Source organism: Papaver somniferum, chromosome 8 (genome assembly GCF_003573695.1).
Source record: "Papaver somniferum cultivar HN1 chromosome 8, ASM357369v1, whole genome shotgun sequence".
Taxonomy (NCBI): domain Eukaryota; kingdom Viridiplantae; phylum Streptophyta; class Magnoliopsida; order Ranunculales; family Papaveraceae; genus Papaver; species Papaver somniferum.
In genome coordinates this window covers 140,200,718-140,219,496 of record NC_039365.1, presented here as the reverse complement: position 1 = coordinate 140,219,496, position 18,779 = coordinate 140,200,718, and the positions used below count along the sequence as shown (strand labels likewise).

General features: G+C 38.1%; 1 protein-coding gene across 1 annotated transcript; it reads right to left on the bottom strand.

Moving 5' to 3' along the window:
• Positions 1-9,749: 9,749 nt before the first annotated feature.
• LOC113306916 (dihydroorotate dehydrogenase (quinone), mitochondrial-like) lies at positions 9,750-14,648 on the bottom strand. Its single transcript, XM_026555832.1, has 8 exons — positions 14,435-14,648; positions 13,175-13,257; positions 12,412-12,811; positions 11,618-11,698; positions 11,272-11,505; positions 10,984-11,130; positions 10,614-10,651; positions 9,750-10,411 (listed from the first exon to the last, which is right to left on the bottom strand). The coding sequence occupies exons 1-5, from the start codon at positions 14,594-14,596 to the stop codon at positions 11,479-11,481; spliced, it is 753 nt and encodes a 250-aa protein (XP_026411617.1). The 5' UTR covers positions 14,597-14,648; the 3' UTR covers positions 9,750-10,411; positions 10,614-10,651; positions 10,984-11,130; positions 11,272-11,478.
• Between the last annotated feature and the right edge of the window lie 4,131 nt (positions 14,649-18,779).

The following is an 18,779-nucleotide window of genomic DNA, read 5'->3' as shown; positions in this document are numbered from 1 at the left end:
AATCAATTTAGTTGGCCACCTAAACAATCTATCATAAATATTCGTTATAGTATAAACAAATGATAATCATATGAAGAACTTCAAAATAGATTAATATAATAATTCAAATCTTGTTTACAAAGAATTCATCTTCAATCAATAGGTGTTTAGCTTCTCATGGATGTAGAATATCAATGTTATACATATATAAGAAAAGTTTAGAGATATCGTTGCGATTGATGAATCGCTACGAAACCCTAGATTTCACTACGTCTGATGTTTCTCCTCTCCAAGACTTACAATTTCGTGATCCCTTGATTATGTTTCATTCATGACCTAATAACTCATTATATAGGTTTACATTGCTTGACCTTCAAGTATTTAGTTCGGTTCGAGAACCCAACCCGAAAATACAAAATAACGACCCCAAACGTGACCTTAGGCCTTCCAAGGTATGCGTACCCGTACGGATACCACAAATTCCAGCAGAAATTCATGGAACTAAGTATGCGTACCCGTTTGCATACTTGGTTGCCTTCGGTATTGGATAAAAAGCTTGTTTTGGCCACAACTTCTTCGTCCGAACTCGGAATGGCCTCATTATTTTTGTATTATTTTCCTCTTTCAATTATCTTCAAGATTATGATGAGAAATTCGTAATTTGAATGAGTTAAGATCGGTCTTGTCCTTCTCTTGATTTTGAGCATTTTGCTCATTTTCGTCGCACTTCTTCCACTTCTCTTGGACTTGGACACTTGGATACTTGGAATACTTCTCTTTTTAGATACTTTTAGGACTTTGTAGCTCCTTTTTTGATGATTCACCTAATAGAGGAAAATAAGATAAAACAAGAGTAATAGTACGAAAATATGCAAGAATAATAGCTAAAACAAGTATGGAATGGACACTAAAATGATATGAATTATGCGCTTATCAGTGATCAAAACTATAAGTCTTGATTTCTAGCGTATTTATATATGTCTCGGACTAGGACATAGATTGTGTAGTTGAGAATTAGACTTCACGGCGTATTTGAAGATGAAGAACTACTAAGGGGAGCTTGTGGAACCTCATCAACAAACGGTATGTGGAAACTGAAACTCATCTATCACTTGGAAAGTCTATTTACACTCTATCTCCTATATTGAGACATAAGTCGTGTTACAATATAGTTTTCTGTTATACACATTTGAGATTTCGAGCTGAGTTTAACTCGCTTACATATTTCTCGGAATATGTGTTGGCAAGCTTTCGCTTCGACCAAGTTCACCTTACATTCTTTATGAAAGTTAGAATATGATCATATGAAAATTTTTGAGTAACGTCTTACATGGTTTGTGTGATACAATCATTTGGTGATGACTTGGAATGTTTCATTATGATAATTTCAATAACTTGAAAATCGCTTTGATGAAAAATAGTTTGTGAATAACAACTATATAACATCCTCTAAGAAAGTTTCAATGATTCAAATAAAGAGTTTATAATCAAGTAACCATGTTTGGATATAAACATAGTGTGTTAATCACATTTGTGTGCAAGTCCAAAACCGCGAGCCCGAAGTATGCGTACCCGTACGTGTATTGGCGGTTGCTGATGTCTGGGAAAGTATGCGTACCCGTACGCATACTTGTGGAAAGTTCACATCCGTGAATTTCTGCTGGAGTTCGGAAGTATGAAGTGGTATGCGCACCCGTATGCGTACTGGCGTAACCAAACTCGGTCCGGATACTTAAGTATGCACACCCGTTTGCATACTTGAGTGGGTTACTTTCTAAAATCGGTTGTGTATGTTGTGGGGTGATTTTGGTTTAGAGTTCTACCCGTCCTACCTACACCAAATGACCTCACTTTACCAAGAATAGTAAGAGAGAGAGAGTTGTCCTTCCATTGTACCTTGTCCTTCTTTATATAGACTTTCCAAAATCCCCTTCATTTTATAACATCATGCCATGTGTCCTAAACCTCCTTAATTACTCATAATGCCTTTCTTTTCTTAACATAACCTCCACCTTATTCATCAATTCCTTCTTTGTCCTTTCCATATCATTCGGGCTTGGGCCTAGTCCCCAAGTTCCCACGCCTCATTCTAGGCTTTCCTCCCCTTTTGGGGACATCCCAGACCCGTTAAGGGGTATTATTTTTCATGTATCAACATTAATCCCCTGACTATTGGGTCAATTGTTAAATGACCCGACAGTCATAGAATCTTTCGAACGTCCTCCCCTTTTCGTAGGAAGTCGCGGTGAGGACCCCTTAATATGTATTGACTCCATGATCATGTGCGACGCTTGATCTTCTTTTATCGTGCAAACTTTCTCTCTTGTTTTCCAGTTATTGCCGGTTACCATTCCCTCTGCATAATCGCCACGTTCAGGCTTTAAAGCTCTCTATATATATACATGTTGGTTTGTTTTTCCTTATCTTTCTTATTCTTTCTCCCTCTCGAATATACACATATACTCGCCATGTCTAATAGTTCTACCAGCAGTTCATCTAAAGAATCTGATGATTCCGAAGGAGCCACTACCAGAGGTTCTGAGGAGACCGAGTACTCGGAGCAAGATGAAAATTTTCTACCTCCTCCAGCGGATGGCAGGTCATACAATCGCGGAGTTTACTAGCGGACCCAATCTGAAGCGTGCGCTAAGGCTGAGGGAGCTCCGCGGAGGTAAGCGCGTTTTTCCTCTTGACGATATTTTGGTCCCCCGCCTTCTAAATCCTCCTGTATTGACTTATCCTTTCGCCCCTGGATGGCTTATGCAACCCGAGTCGGAGACTATGGATGCTTTCGCTTTTAAATCGGTGCCGCGGATGGCCATTCATCGCGGTGACTACGATCTTCCCATTATTGATATCCGCTCTGTTAGAGCATAGCTCGGTTGAACCCACCAAGCGTTGGTATGTCAAGTTTGGTTGTCATATTTTAGTGAATCAAAACTCATGTTAAGAGTCGCTTGATTATGTACTAGAGTCAACTTCTTATAGGTTATCTTGAAAGTATTAGGATATGAGACATTACAAGTATTGCGAAGTCTTGAAGATGTGAAGAAGCAAGGAAATACAACGACAACATCATCCTTCCACTTGAGGTTAGTGATATTTGACTTGAACTGTTTCATTCCCTAACATATCTTTCAAGTCGTGCATATTAAAAACAAAACTGCTAAGCATGATTGAACTCTAGATAGACATAGTATTAAGGAATACAATACGAGGTTTATTGCTTAACCATTAAACTTTGTAGATAAGACATCGACATAATCGTTTAAATGCTATCGTGATTATGTATGGGTATGAGGTGAGGATTTCATCATAGGGAACAATGTTTTACATGTGTTCTAAGAAAGTAAATTCATGAACTTGGTTTGTGAATCGAAAAGGAAATCGTCGGGTGTTATTGGTATTGTTATTCATTGCATATCTTGTGAACAACCAATATGTGTGATTAGTATAACCGTTCATGACTTGTTTGTGTTCTTGGTAAAACTATTCACAAAGGTCTGACTTATGTATTGGTATGACTTTTATTAGTGAAACCGATCTTAAGTAATCACCTGAGATGGTATGATCGAGTTTGTGATTTTATGTATGACCAAATATGGGTAAAGGGGGACCGATCCTGGTAAGAGGTGCAGTACATCACAAACGGGAATCGATCCTTGTATGAGGTGCAGCAAGTTTATAGCAGAAAAGGAGAACCGATCCCAGCGACATGTGCAACACGTTTTTAGGCAAAGGGGAACTGATCCTATAGACACGTGCAACACATATAAGTTAGATACCATATATATGTGGGGAACCGATCCTAGTACCTAGTCAACCGAATTTTGGAAATCTAGTGTGACTATGCACAATACTCACATGGAGGTAGAACCGAAACTTGTTTTGGTAGAACCGTTACACCCATTTTTTGTGATTGAATGTTCTTTGATCAATCACATAGTTCTTGAAAGTCAGATGAACTAATTCTAAACTTGTTTGGAAGTGTGGGAAATCGGTTTCAAGGTTGTAAGTATGAAAGTGGACTTATAAAGTAAGGATGTCGACATACTTTGAACATGTGCTGTGAATATTAATCTTTAATTGTTCAAAGTTATTCCTTAATAACTAAGGGAAGAGAATCCCAGGATCGAAACACAAATAAGTTAAGAATCTTTTAATTAAGGTTATTAATTTCATTTTTAGGAAAAATAAGAATTAGTAATATGCATTTACTAATTAGAGATTTCCAAGAGATTTCGATCATTATTTTTGGATAGAGCATTTCCAGGAATTATGGAAACCGAATTTGTGCCTTAATGAATATCTTGAGAATATTCTTGGTTTTGGAAATTCCTTGGTGGCCAAACTTCCTAGTCTATAAATACTTGAAGTTTTCATTTCTAGCAAACTAATCCTTCGTAACAACAAACTACCTCTTGTTATGTTGCTACTGGTGAAGACGCCTATTCAGAGAGGAGAGTAACCTAATTAGGCGAAATCTTTTACGACCGCTCGTTTTAAAGTCTTCTTTGGGTGAGAAGCTCTATTAGTACCGTTGGTGGGAAACTAGATAATTGTGGTTTATCCCTTTTGTTGACGAAGTTCCACAAGATCCCCATAATAGTTCTTCGTCTTCAAATGATGAATGCCGAGAGATCTAAGCTCAATTACACTATCTATGTCCTAGTCCGAGACATCTATAAATAGGCTAGAAATCAAGACTTTTAGTTTTGGTCATTAACATTGACAAACATGCTTGAGATAGCAACGCTTGCGAGTTCGACCGAGCAATGCTCTAACAATCTCACCCTTTGTCAATTTTAGTGACAAAACTATCAATACATATGGATTACAAAATAAATAAAAAATTGAAGCTTCATCCACATGCTTGATCTCCTTGGCATCTTCAACACGACTTGAAATCTTCGTCACTTCCAAGTACTCCAATGATCCCAAAGGTTGTAAGTTTAACATCATCGTTGTTGAGGATCCGTAGCTATAACAATGAGAAAACAAATACTCTCAATCATTGTTATACAATGTCATAGTATTATTACACAACATCAAAGTTCAATTGTATCACAACTTTGACAACAATACTATGGTGATATGCATCACTCCCCCTTAGTCAATACTTTATCTCAACATGAAAACCACTCCCCCTTACATAATGATCCGTAAACCATATGTATTTGTAGTATGAAAAACACATTAATTCTCCCCTTTTTGTCAATAAAATTGGCAAAGGTACGAAAATTAGTGGGACCCTAATGAAATTTCCACGGAGATACTCCATGACCAAAAGAGAACAACATACCAACAAATTTAGATGCAATCATAAAGCCGAAGCTAAATGCATTCATCATGGAGTTTATAAAGATACAAGATAACCCTGTAGATGGGGAAAAACGCTTTGCTGGTTTTTCAGGGAATTGAAGAGACGAGCATGTTGTTGAGACTCCTCAACCGAATAAACTGTTCAACCTCACACAGATGCACTGCAAAGGGAGTGCTTAGATTCGAGAGATCAATTTGTAGGACTCCGGCCTAAACCAAGTCAATGGCCGTTCCAGAGTCAATTCGGTCCCAAAAAGGGAAATGGGATGATCTGTAGGAGGGAAGCTGAGAATCGTGTGGGATCAATGATGATCAAGAATTGTGGATGTGTTGAAGGTTTCTGCAATAATGATGAACTGATGAGTTCGAATAAGTTCTGGTAAGACTGACGAATTCTTGAGAGTAATTGCTCGAGAAATTCTGTGTAGACGAATGTTCGTTGTCTTGAATCATGGATTCAGAGACTTATTTATATTGTTAAAATAGTAAACATCTTGATCCCCAGTAAGTGTGACGCTTTCTTGAGTGAAAGAGTGGGAAAGTGAGAAGTCGTGGTGAAACCAGTTCCAGGTCGTGCGGAGACTTGGTTAACCGTCCACCCACTACTTTGCTAACTCCTTCAACCGTTTGCACGACTTACTCACATTTCTCGTCGTGGATGTATCCACGTGACGTAGGCCGCCATACCAAAACCCTAAGTGATATCCCCCCATGTGACGTGATTGATGTCTCATGAATTGTGGAGTCTGCATGACAGACGTGTACTGGTTAGACAATGAGTCTAAGTTTTGTTGAATTGATCATGAGTGACGAATGCTCAGTGACTCATGGATCGAACGTACGTGTTCTTATGTTGATATTGCTCGTCTGAGCAAATATTATTAAATTCGAGCAACTGAGCAAGTATTTCCCAATTCGACGAATTACTAAATATTGATAATTGGGTCAATATTTGAGCAACTGAGCAAGTATTGCTCAATTCGACGAGTTGTTTATTGGTGTCGTGATCCAATAGATTATTAGTTAAAATATTAGTAGACTACCAAATATTACATAATTAATCCAGATGTTGATTGCTGGATCAACATAATTTTTATTAGTGCTTGAACTGGCTCAGAATGATGATTTCATGGAGCGTTTGTTCGAAACCTTAATTTTTTGATCAATCGTTCGCCAATTGATGAATTGTTAAAAGTAAGTCATGAGCGAGGGAGGGGCCGGCCATATGGAATGATAGAGTCCATATGGCGCCCAAGTGCTCGAGTGAGCGTGCACCAGGTCGGCCAGTTGGTGAAACAATGATGATTAAATGTCGGTTTCATCATTTATTGAAATAGTGCTCGATTGAGCATTAGGTGGTAAAACCTAATCATGGAAGAGTGAGGGACCGACCAAGAGGGCATGAGACCGACCCTTGGTGGTCGTGGAACCAGCTGATGGTCGTTTGAGCAAACTCCAAGTTGGTTGAAAAGAGTTTGGACCCAATATGAGAAATTGAGCAAATTAGGTCAAAATTGTGAAAACGTGTGGGACCGACTCTTTGCAAGCCCTAGGCCCGGCCTTGGTCGGTCAAGGAGGCATGCCCGTGTCACCATGATGTCCGTGTCTCAGTCCTGAGAGTTTCGGTATTTTTTGGTGTGCGTTTGAGCAACATTGTGGGTTTTCAGAAGAGCTTTATCTTGACTGAAATTCTTGATTTTTTGCTCGAATGAGCATGTGTGCTCATTTGATCAATATTTCGTAAACATTAAAATAATGGTATTTTAATATTTTTCGTGAGTAGCCTAGTCGGCCGTGTGACCATGTTGACTTTTGGCTTTTTCATGGTTTGAGCAATATTTGAGAAAATATGAAGAAATCATGATTTTTGCTCAAACGGAGGAGTTTTCACGAGATGAAGGAAATAATATTTATGAAAGAATAGGGATTGCAAGGTGTGGGACCGTCCACGGTTAGAGCATGGCATGGCCGGCCGGTCAAGTTGCCTGGTCCCACGACACCTTTCCCTATTTTATAATATTATTTTTTCATGAAATCGTGAAACTATGGAGAAACCATGAGTTTTGTTGAAACGGAGTAGTTTCATGAGATCAGGGAAATAATAAATATGAAATAATAGGGATTGCAAGGTGTGGGACCGACCACGGCTAGGGCATGGCCGTCCGGCCAAGTTGCCCAGTCCCACGACACCTTTCCCTATTTTATAATATTATTTCTCATGAAACCATGAAAATATGGGAAAACCGTGAGTTTTTCTCAAACAAGGAAAGTTGCTAGAATGAAGGAGTTTTCATGAGTTCATGAAAATAATATAATAGAGAAAATAATGGAAGAGGCATGAGACCGGCCACGGCTAGGGCGGTGGGCCTGGCCCATGGGCGCCTCTTTATTATTTCACTGTTATTATTTTATTTCTCCTGTTTTGTGTAGGATTCCTCGTTTGTCCATATTTTGGAATGCTCGTTCGTGCATCATCTTCGAGTATACTTGCACCATTGATTGGGGCTTACTCAATGATGGTCCAGATGCCCGGTTGTTGAGTATTTATTACTGATTTATGAAATTCAATGGAGAATGATTCATAAAACTGAGCAATAAAGTGAGTAGTCATTTATTATCAATCCATAGAATCATCTGTGGATTTGACCATGGATTCGGAATAATAAAACGATAATTTTATTACCATCTCATGGAATCGTAGATTTGACCATGAAATCGGAGTAATAAGATAAGTGGTGATATTACCATTTCATGAGATCAGTCGTGGATTTGACCATGAAATCGGAGTAATATCTATTACCATTTCATGAGATCAGCCGTGGATTCGATCATGAAATCGGGTTAATACATTTATCTATTACCATTCCATAGAACCAGTTGTGAGTTTGACCATGGAATAAGAGCAATAAGATAAGATAGATTATCTTCTAGGAATTTAGTGGTGAATATGACGTAGAATTTAATCTCTTGCGTATAATCAGTGAATCAACGAGCGTTGCCAATGTCCCGAAGACGTTTTGCCCTCTCAACATTTCATGTATGGAGGACCGCCTGAGTCTATACACGGACACTCTACATAGTCAGGGAACAGTGAGTGTCACCGGCCTCCTTAAGGCGTTATTGCTCTCAATCTTACGGAGAACCGCCTAACCGTTCTTCTATGTAGAGGCGAATTCCTCTATGTAGTCAGGGAACAGTGAGCGTCACCGACATCCTGAAGGCGTTAAGCTCTCAATCTTACGGAGAACCGCCCAATTACATTATTCTACATAGAGGCTATGATGAAATGCCCGGTGCCGAACACTCCAGAGAGACCTTTCGAGCGACATATGCATCATACTTCGTAAAACACGAATCGTCATATGGATTCCTGAAGCCGTGTCAGAAACATGCAGTATCATGATTTTGCGGTTTTGACCTTTGTTGAAAATCCACCATCAACAAACCCCTAAATATTCCACATCCGCACTCCACACAAAGATATGGCGATTAAGCACAAGTTCAAAAGAACTCTCCCCCATAAAATGTCATTCCCAAAGGAACAACAAAGGCGACCTTGCTTTTACAAGAAAAGAAGGATTTCTTTGAATATAACCAAATCACATGAAAACACCCTAAAAAAAGTATTAGTTTTTCAATTTATTATTTTCTTAAAATATTTATAGTTTTTTAATAAATAAATCAGTAAAACAATATTAGTCCGATTTTTTTTTAAATTCGATTATTTTTTGAAAATTTGACCACTAGCTATAATCTGTAATTTGATCTAATCTAACAAAACTAATTTAACAACCAATTGAATGTATAAACACTAATGAAGTATTAACGGCATTTTAGCCATTACGAAAAATTGATAGCTACGAAGTTTTTAGAAACACTTCTAAATGACTCTAGGTTATATTCTTGTAGGCGTAAAGTTAGCCTCGTAAAAGATTAAAGTACCCCCAATTCAGTTTTTCTTTTTTCTCTTTTTTGAATCGAGGTTCTAGGTATAGGGGTTCAGATTAGGCCATCGATATTTAGTCGCGAGCTAAGCCATAGCTTAGCAAATTTACTTCTGTAATGCAATATACTTCTGTAACGCAATTTACTAGCACATATTGTATCATTGAGCGACCGAAGTAACTAGCAAGTTCTGCAGCATCTGAGAGTAATTAGCTCTACCGGTAGTTATCATAGGGCCTGGAACTGGACCCGGTAATCATGCAGGTCCATATCTCAAGTTTATAGACCCGGAACCAAACTCAGAAAAACAGTCGAATTCGGTTCCATATTTTAATGGGCGTCTCTGAAAGTTTTGTAGTAGTATTCAACAAGTGTGAGCACGGTTTAGTTAGATAGCTTTAAGTTTTTTATCCTTTTATCGTTGAAGATTTCGAACACTATCTAGATTTGAAATCAATTTGGAATCTTTGAAGCGTGTGACTTGTTAGTTTTTATTTTGACGCGAACTTGTTATTGCTGAACAAGATCTAGGATGAAAGTTACAGAAAATCAGAACGAATCATTCTCAGAACACCGAATGAGATCTTTAACATTACCTATTTTACAAGACAAGGACAACAGCATGGACGCCGGTTGCATGCAGAAGCGCAATTGCATGGACGATGTTGGTAGTGCTGCTCATGCTTGCGTTTGCTGTTTGTGGTATGGAAACATATCAATGGCCTGATGTCTGCAAGGGAGTTCCAGTGATTAGCTTTTGAATCTTGTAACAGTAGTTAAGAAGATCTATCCATTCAAGAAGAATTTCGGTAACAGCAAAAACATCTCCTTTATCCATATTTGTTGAATAAAAAGAAATGAAAAAATTATATTTACTAGAGAAATTTGGGAGGCATGGCAGGATGATCTTCTTTTTTGACCTGAGCCTAATTTCTCCTTTCTTTTTTCACTTTCTTTTCACCGGTTTATTACCTTTAGCCGGGTCAACATAATGCTAAATCAGGTTCTGGCACCGTCTGGCAAATTGCGGGAGCATGCAGATCCAGAAGGGCAATTGCATGGACGGGAGCAAGCAGATCCAGAAAGGCAATCACATGGATGATATTGGTAGTGCTGTTCATGCTTGAGTTTGTTGTAGTATGGAAACATATCAATGGCCTGATGTCTGCAAGGGAGTTCCAGTGCTTAGCTTTTGAATCTTGTAAAAGTAGTTAAGAAGATCTATCGATTGAAGGAGAATTTCAGTAACAGCAATAACATCTCCTTCATCCATATTTGTTGAATAAAAAGAAATGAAAACAATATACTACTACATTTACTAGAGAAATTTGGGAGGCAAGAGAGGATGATTGGTTATAAACACTTACTTGCTAATTCCTCCACAACCATAAAGAGGAACCTTTCCCTGGAAAACGAATATAACAAACCATAAGTTCCGAGAAGTAAAAAAAAACATGATCAGGGAATTAATAAGTGACAAGATTAACATCACGATTTGAAATCTGTCATTAACTTTTGCAGCCAACTGCATGATTTTTGTTTGTCTTCGTTTCGTAATCGAAATTGCTAAACAAATTGGTCCGCAATTCAACCTAACATAAAGTAGCATTCTATAGTTTTCAAAGACACTGCACCAAATTGATCAAACTCTCTTTGTACTCAAATTTATTTTTTTAAGACCATGAGGAATCATAATCTTGAATACCAGAAATGCACCGACTGTAGATATAAACTTACCCTTGTCAAGAAACACAAGTAACCGAGCACGTTGGTTGACAGGATGTATACGGGTTTCCCACTTAAATCACCAGTTTCTTCACAAACTGGATAGTCTGGATTCTCACTTGCTGGATCTGGTCTTGCAATGGTTGAATTAGTTACGATCTGAGAGGAAAAAGTGAAGAATTGACAATTAAATTCCACTAACATGATAAGTTCAGATTTCTCCACGGTGAAGCATGGATAGGAGAACGGCAACTAAAGCTTTAGAAAGTATGGTCAAAAGAATGAATGTTCTTAACTTACCAATCCATCCAAGCGGAGTGTCAAAGCAACCTGAAATAAAATGATCAAACCATAAAAAGATACTACTGGTGAATTATATTAAAAAACAAAATACATGAGCATCCGAGGTCATAGTAGGCTGCGCATCGCTGCAATATCTTCGAGATCTAGCTTGGACAAGTACGGATCAATTTCCACAAGCAGCGGAGGAGGGCCTTCCTCCCCCCATCACATTCCATCGCGAGCAGCTTGTACCTTGGCAAACAATTCAGTTATGACTAATTAGAAGCACCAATTGTAGGATCAATACTACAACCCATGTGCCACCAGAGAGAACAAATGGTAAACTTGCAGTTGGAGAACCAACCTTTTCAACAAAATCCTTAAGTTGTTCTTTTCCTTGAAGCTTACGCAACCCTGGAGTATCTGGTGATGAAATGCTGATAACCTGTATATGAATTTAATATCAAACAAGCAATATAATGTTTTCTGTATACACACAGCCCGGTGATTAATTGCGGATCTAGTCGGCAAATACTCATGTCGTCATGGAGACCTCAGAAACGTACTTAAAAAATGAAACAAAATTGGAGGAAGGCATGAATCTCAGACATATGCCAACAGTTCAGCCAAGCCTGGAAGTCAGCATCTTTTCTAGAGAAGAACGGAGACACGTCACTTCGGTATCTATTTCCTAGTTAGTACTTCCCAGCTTATTCGCCTTCTCTTTACTCTTTAAGCAAACAGTGTATATTATGTATTACGTCTGTCTTTGAGTTCAACTTAGATAACTAGTGCTTATGAAAAAAAAAAACTACTCAACTAATAGGAGCAAAAATCTTATATGATGCATAGGCCTGAGGAGATGGGTATTAGATGGAGATGATGTAGTAACAATGTTCTCCTCACCATGAGGATGATCACCACCCAAATTCATGTTTATATATTTACAACCTATGTATTTCTGATGAAAAGTAACTGTGAAATGAAGATGTAATCTCTTCATTTTCAAAAGAAATGACTGCCGTCAACTGAATCACTAATACTGGAGTTGAAATCCCAGATTATCCAGTAAACACTTTTTTATATTTATGACATGAGGAAGAAACCCCAGTAAACTAAAGGCTAATGTGAGTTCAGAATAGAATAGTAAATACTTACCAAGTAGTCGGCATACTGGGACGAAGCGTGAACTCCTTTAACATAATCAGCAGCAGCATCTTCACTAGTCTTATTCTTCCCAAGATTGACATCCAGAATGTCTGGACCTGCTTTTCCTCCATGTAGGACTTCGTCACTGGACCCAATCTCTACGAATCCAAAACCCTTCCCTAATAAACCTTCAACTGCCTCCGCATTTTTATCAAAACCAGCAGAAAGATCGATAGGGTTTGAAATCCTCCGACCCCATACTTCCATCCCCAATATGGATGGGTCCGGCCTCTTCTCTCTTGGGACCCAACCACGAGCTGCTGCTGCAACAGCTAAACAATGAGCAGTCTCAGCATTGAGGTAGGCAAAGAATGGATTCACAAGCTTTGTTGCTGAAGATAACCACCCACTGCACCAAATACAGAATAATTAAATGAAACCATTCAAAGTAGCCACCCACTACACCAAATGCATTAAGCTGGCTGTTTGCAGATAAGTTATCAGCAAAAGCTGATTACAGTGTGTCAAACTGAAGGAAAAGCAGTGGCCCTCCGTGAGTAAAAGTGTAAAACAATTCATGTTCAAGTACATCCATAGAAGGTATAGAGACATAGGAACCAAAAATACATGATCAATAAATTAGACAGAGGAACCCCATAGCAACAGAAATACTGTTTGGTAAACTTATAGTACTTCAATAATAGATCACAAAGTTTTATGAAATTGGGGAATAAGTGTTTGGATTAAATGAGGAAGAAAAAAAAAATAATACCTCGAAGTTGCCTCATCCGCAGTACTCACATAAGCTCCTCCAGAAATAACTATGCCTAAAAAGGCTGCTGTAAAGATTCTTCCCTACAGTGCAAACACATATAGGCTAATTAGAAGTAAAACAAGCTTGTCTTTCAGTCAAAGAAATGGTACTTGTTTTTCTGTTTTTTTTTTATTTGATTAGTATTTGATATCAGACATTAAAAGAATGATCCACAGTCAATGATAACTACAATGAAGTAAATTCAAAAACCCCCACAAACAACGGCGTATATCATCTCAAGATAAAAAAGCCAACTATACACAAGATAAAACAGGTATGTACTTCATCCAACATAATATGATTGTAAGTATATGTCAACAGCAACTAAAAAAACTTAACATTGTGACCCCAAATAAAAGAACGAAAAGTAATAAAACCGTAAGTTCTTGCAAGAACATAGAGTTCTAACTTCTAAGGTGTCTCAACAGTCATAATAAACATTCCAAATTTCAAAATCCTACTATTTCCTAGTAGACCAACTTCTAAGTTGGACCATTTTAGTAAACACTACAAAAATAACTTTGCCCAGTAATAACATAACCCCTATGTGGGATTTCAGACCACAAGGAAGTATTCTTGTGATTCAGATGTAGCTACAACTTAAGGATATTCCTGTATCCAGTCATGTTAGCCAGTGAAGACAAGTACAGGACTACCGGGCATGGTTGATGCAACGCGGAGCCTGAGCCAGGTTCATCACCACATTGAAAAGAACTCGAGATGAACTTTAAACCAAATAACTTTCAAGGTGCTATCAAGAAGGAGGAAATGAATGTGCACAAATGGAACCTCCTATGCCCCCAGATGTTGTCTTTTAAGTAAGAGAGAGCACCTACCAGAGCTTAGAGAAGCTAATTCGGTGAAATGCCAGGACACATAGAAAAGCCTACTCTAACAACTCCATATCCAGACTAAAACTGTTCAAAAATCAAACATAAGACCACCACATGAGAATCAAACAACATAGGTGAAAATCACGCATACAATTTCGCTACCTGATTACTACACTGTGACATCAAATAAAACCCTCAAACCAAAAATTGAAGTTACTAATTGTACACAAACGCAAACCCATAATTCAAAGTTGAGCATAAATTTCCCATACCCAGGAAAGAAATAAATCTAATTGACTAAAAAGTACACAATTCTCAAACCCTATGACCTCAGAACAATAAAAAAATAAAACCCAGAATTGAATAAATCAAAATTAGCTCGCACTTTCTTTGAAAACTGAAGAATTCTGGGACAAACTTTAGGAACAGAACTTGAATGTCTAACAGCTCCTAATGCTCCTCCTCCACCTCCACCTCCAAAAGCTCCGATTCTTGAATTTTGATATAATAAATTTTTAATATAATTCCTAGAAGCCCTTGCCGCCATGAAATCTGACGCTTTTTCTGTCTCCAACTAAAAACCTTTAATTAAAAAACATTCAGTCGTTTCGCACTAATTTCATTTTTTTTCTTTTTGCCCAAGCAAATTGTGAATCGATATATAAAAGAGACAGTTTAGTTTTTTTCTATTCTGATATTGGAAGTAGAGGTTTTCTTTTTTTTAGCGCCAAAAGGTTTTGTGGGTCGAGTCATATCCGGACAAGGTTCACCCGATGGACAGAGTCAAATGGGAGGTTGCCCCCGATTTATTTTTTTTTATTTAATTAAGCATGCATATTATTAAAGGCAATTAGATTACAATTTAACGTGGGTACGTGGTACCCACAGAGTCGTAAAATAAAATATGACTAATAAAAGATGAGGTTGTCTGGTCCCATGTTTTGGTTGAAGAATTTTTTGTTTGGCTTCCATCTGCTGCATGATTAGCCATTCTGTCGGCTGCTTGATTTCTTTCCCTGTAGTTGTGTTGAATAGCAGCTTGCAGGATCTGTCGAAGTCTATTTTTTATTTCTTCAATCATTCCTGCAATGTGCCAGGGGGGGTGTAGATGAAGTGATGAAACGCAGAAGGTTCTTTGAGTCTGTTTCAAAGAGAACTCTTGGCCACTGCCTCTCTGTTGCTGTTTTTGAGGCCAATAGTAGAGCCCAAGTTTCTGCAGTCGTTATTCCCAGTGGTTGAGCTAGGGCTATTAAAGTTCGTGTGTCGGAGTCTCTGCAGATGAACCCCCCCCCCCCCCCCCCCCCCCCCCCCCGCAAATCCTGTGTGACCTCTGGGTGCTCCATCTGTGTTAATCTTGATCCAGTTGATGTTCAGAATGGATGGACCATCCCACCGATATTGTTGATATCCTTTTATCTCTTATCGTATGGTTAAATGTCGGTGTATCTCCTGGAATGATTGGTGGTGAAGAGTGTATAGCCCCGTAGTATTCTTGTTGCAGTTTTGTGCCCAGGATAGGATTTCTTCTGAAGTTATTTGCTTTTGTTGGTATATTAGATCATTCCTAGCCATCCATAAGGTCCAAAATAAAAAACAGAACGAGGAGATTGCAGATGTTGATGTTGGTTGTTGAAGGATATGGGATATGGTTGTTTGAGGCGTTAAGGTGAAAGTTGTGGGGGGATTGGAGGTTGATGAACTTGTAGATTGGTTGAATAAGGTGTTCCATGAATTGGTTGTCGTTGGACAATGAATTAGAAGGTGATTTGTCGATTCTGTATCCGATGGCAAATGTCTGAGTTGGTCAAATGAATGTGATGTAGAAGAGAGAAGGTTGGTAGTCCTTCATTGATAGTTTTCCACAAGAAAAGTCGAATTTTTGGTGGACATGGTAAAGTCCATAGAAATTTGGCAGGTGGTAGATTGGTGTGAGTTGGTTGACCTTGGGTTAGACATTTGTATCCTCAAGAGGTAGTGTAGTTTCCAGATGTTGATCGTGTGGCCAGATAATTTTATCTTGGGGGCTATTTTGGTGAATTTTTATGAATTTTTTGGATTATAGGATTGGGTAGGGTGCTTAGTTTTTCATGCTTCAAGGAATGCGAAATTGGGTCGATGATATCCGCTACCGTTCGAATTGGTTAACATAGTGGCGGGTCTAGATTTGTTGAGTAAGGAATCCAATTGGCTTCTATTGGGGTTGATAATCCATTTCCAATATCTATTAGGGTTGATAATCCATTTCCAATACGATGAAATATTAGGTGTTGCATGGTATGGACAATTGAAGCCAGTTGTCTCCATTGAAGACTGGCGGATGAGGGTATAAATTGAATGCCTTGTAGAATTGGTTGTTGATCAAGGTACTTTGCACTGAAGAGATTTCCGCAGATAGAGTTAGGTTGTTCATGTAGATCCCAGATTCTCTTCATGAGAAGTGCCTTGTTATGATCACTGCTCTTTCTTATTCCTAGTCCTCCTTCAGTTAATGGTTTTGTTACCTTGTCCCATCCTATAGGGTGGAGTTTTATAGTCGTTGAGTCGTTTCCCCAGAAAAAATCCCTGGTTATACGATCTATTTGTTTGTGGAAATTGTCGGGAAAATTTTGTGTTTGCATGATGTGATTTGATGTGGGAATTATGGAGGTGTTGATTAGAGTGAGTCTTTCGGCTGGGGTTAAGCATTTTGTCATCCATCCTTTAGCTTTTCGGGCTGATATCTGTAAGAGGGGAGTAAAGGTTTGATTGGATATCCTTCCGTGTTTGAATATGACTCCCAGATAGGTTGGAGGTTTTGATGTAGCCAGCATATTGAAGAATTTTTGAAGCTCGTTTATCTTGATTAGTTCTAGGTTTGGGTGATGGATGATTAATAATTTGATGGTATTGATTACTTGTCTTGCATAAGTGTTATAGGAGTGGAGCAGGGTTTTAAGGTGTTGGTTAATCTGATCCGAAGCTTTGTATGTGATCAATAGATCATCCACATACATTAAATGAATAATTGGTGGTGCTTTTTTTGATATATTAATTCCTTGAACTAATTTTTGGTTATGAAGGTTTCCTAGGTTTGTAGATAGGATTTCAGCACATGTGATGAAAATATAAGAAGATAGTGGGTCTCCTTGTCTGATACCTCTATTAGTACCATTTATGTTGATCGAGTACGTAACTGAAGTGAAACATAGCATAATGTATTCTAAAAAGGCTGGTGGTAATCCAAGTTTTGTAAATGAGGTTTTGATGAATCCCCAATCTAAGCTGTCATAGGTTTTCTGGATGTCTAATTTGAGAGCTATTTTTGGATCTTCGGTGAGGTTTGAGATTCTAATATGATGGAAGAGTTCTCCATCAATTGTTATATTGTCGTGTATTGATCTTTGTGGAACAAAAGCACTTTGGTAAGGGCTTATTAAAAAGGTTAGAAGGGGTCTAATTCGGTTGACTAAAATTTTTGAGATGATTTTATATGTGACGCTACAGAATGTTATGGGTCTGAACTGTGAAGTTTTTGAAGGATGGTCGACTTTAGGTATAAGTGTTATGTTTGTGTGATCCATGAGAGGGTGCATATTTAAGTTATTAAAAAAAACTCCGGACCATTGCTATCAATTGAGTGTGAGTTTTTTCCCAGAAAACTTTGAAAAACTTACTTGTATAGCCATCTGGGCCCGGAGCACTTTCAGATTAAATGGAGAAGATTGCTTGTTTGATTTCCATTGTAATTACTTCCTTCGTAAGTAGGTCCGAATGTCTGTGAGTTAATCTTGGTATGATATTTGTCTATAAGAAATGATGTTCTAGTCCAAGTGGTCTGGTGGTCGGCATTCTCCCTACCACTACGGAGGTAGGGGTTCGAATCCTGTAATTGCTCAAAATCCACTTCAATTTAAAAATTTGGATGTAGTCTAGAGAACACTAGTCTAGGACATCAAAAAAAAAATGAAGAGAAGAGCCATGTTTTTTTTTCTTCTATTTTTTAGAATCACACAATTTTATTAATTTGGAAAAAAGAATTACAGCCACTAAGGATGAAAAGAAAAAAAAATGAGATACTTTAGAAAAGGCTAAAAAAAATAGGCCCTATAACAAAACCCCACTAAGCCCAAATCCAGAGGTTTTCAATTTTTTCAGCTGAATATAGTAACCAATCCCTGATATTTCAACTCTCACAAGAAGAGGAGGAGGCTTTCCCATATAATTTGTCTTTCATCTGCACCAAGATGAGTCCCTTTCTTTGCAATAACATTAGCAGAAACGTTGGTTTCTCTGTAGTGACAGAACCTTATAAACAAAATATTTTCAGCGGCTTTCCTCCATCTCATTTTAATGAACCAAGGAATTTTACCAGTAGAAAACTCAGATATTACTGTTTGAGAATCAGAGTTAATAATAATATGATCCAGCTTCTATTCAACTGCTAATTCAACAGTACATTCGACTTCAAAAACATCTGCAATGTAGTTTGTGGTAACCCCTAAACCACCAGTAAGAGTGCATATTACCTGACACAGATGGTCTCTGACAACCACACCAAATACAGCAAGACCAGGATTTCCAAAGGAAGCCCCATCACAACAGAATAATGTTGCACCAATACTTGGAGGATACCAGCGACAGAGTTTAATCCCTTGAAATTTAATGCATCTTGGTCCCAAGTTGAAGAAGGAAATTATTTTATGATCATAATTCTGATCCCATTTGTTTGCTTTCATTCTGAAGCCACCTTC

Excerpts from the sequence above, each read along its gene's own strand:
- LOC113306916 (XM_026555832.1), bottom strand. The coding sequence starts at position 14,596 with ATGGCGGCAAGGGCTTCTAGGAATTATATTAAAAATTTATTATATCAA. Across the intron at positions 13,258-14,434 it reads TTCTTCAGTTTTCAAAGAAA|GGAAGAATCTTTACAGCAGC; the intron begins GTGCGAGCTAAT and ends TTTGCACTGTAG. Across the intron at positions 11,506-11,617 it reads TTAAGGATTTTGTTGAAAAG|GTACAAGCTGCTCGCGATGG; the intron begins GTTGGTTCTCCA and ends TTGTTTGCCAAG.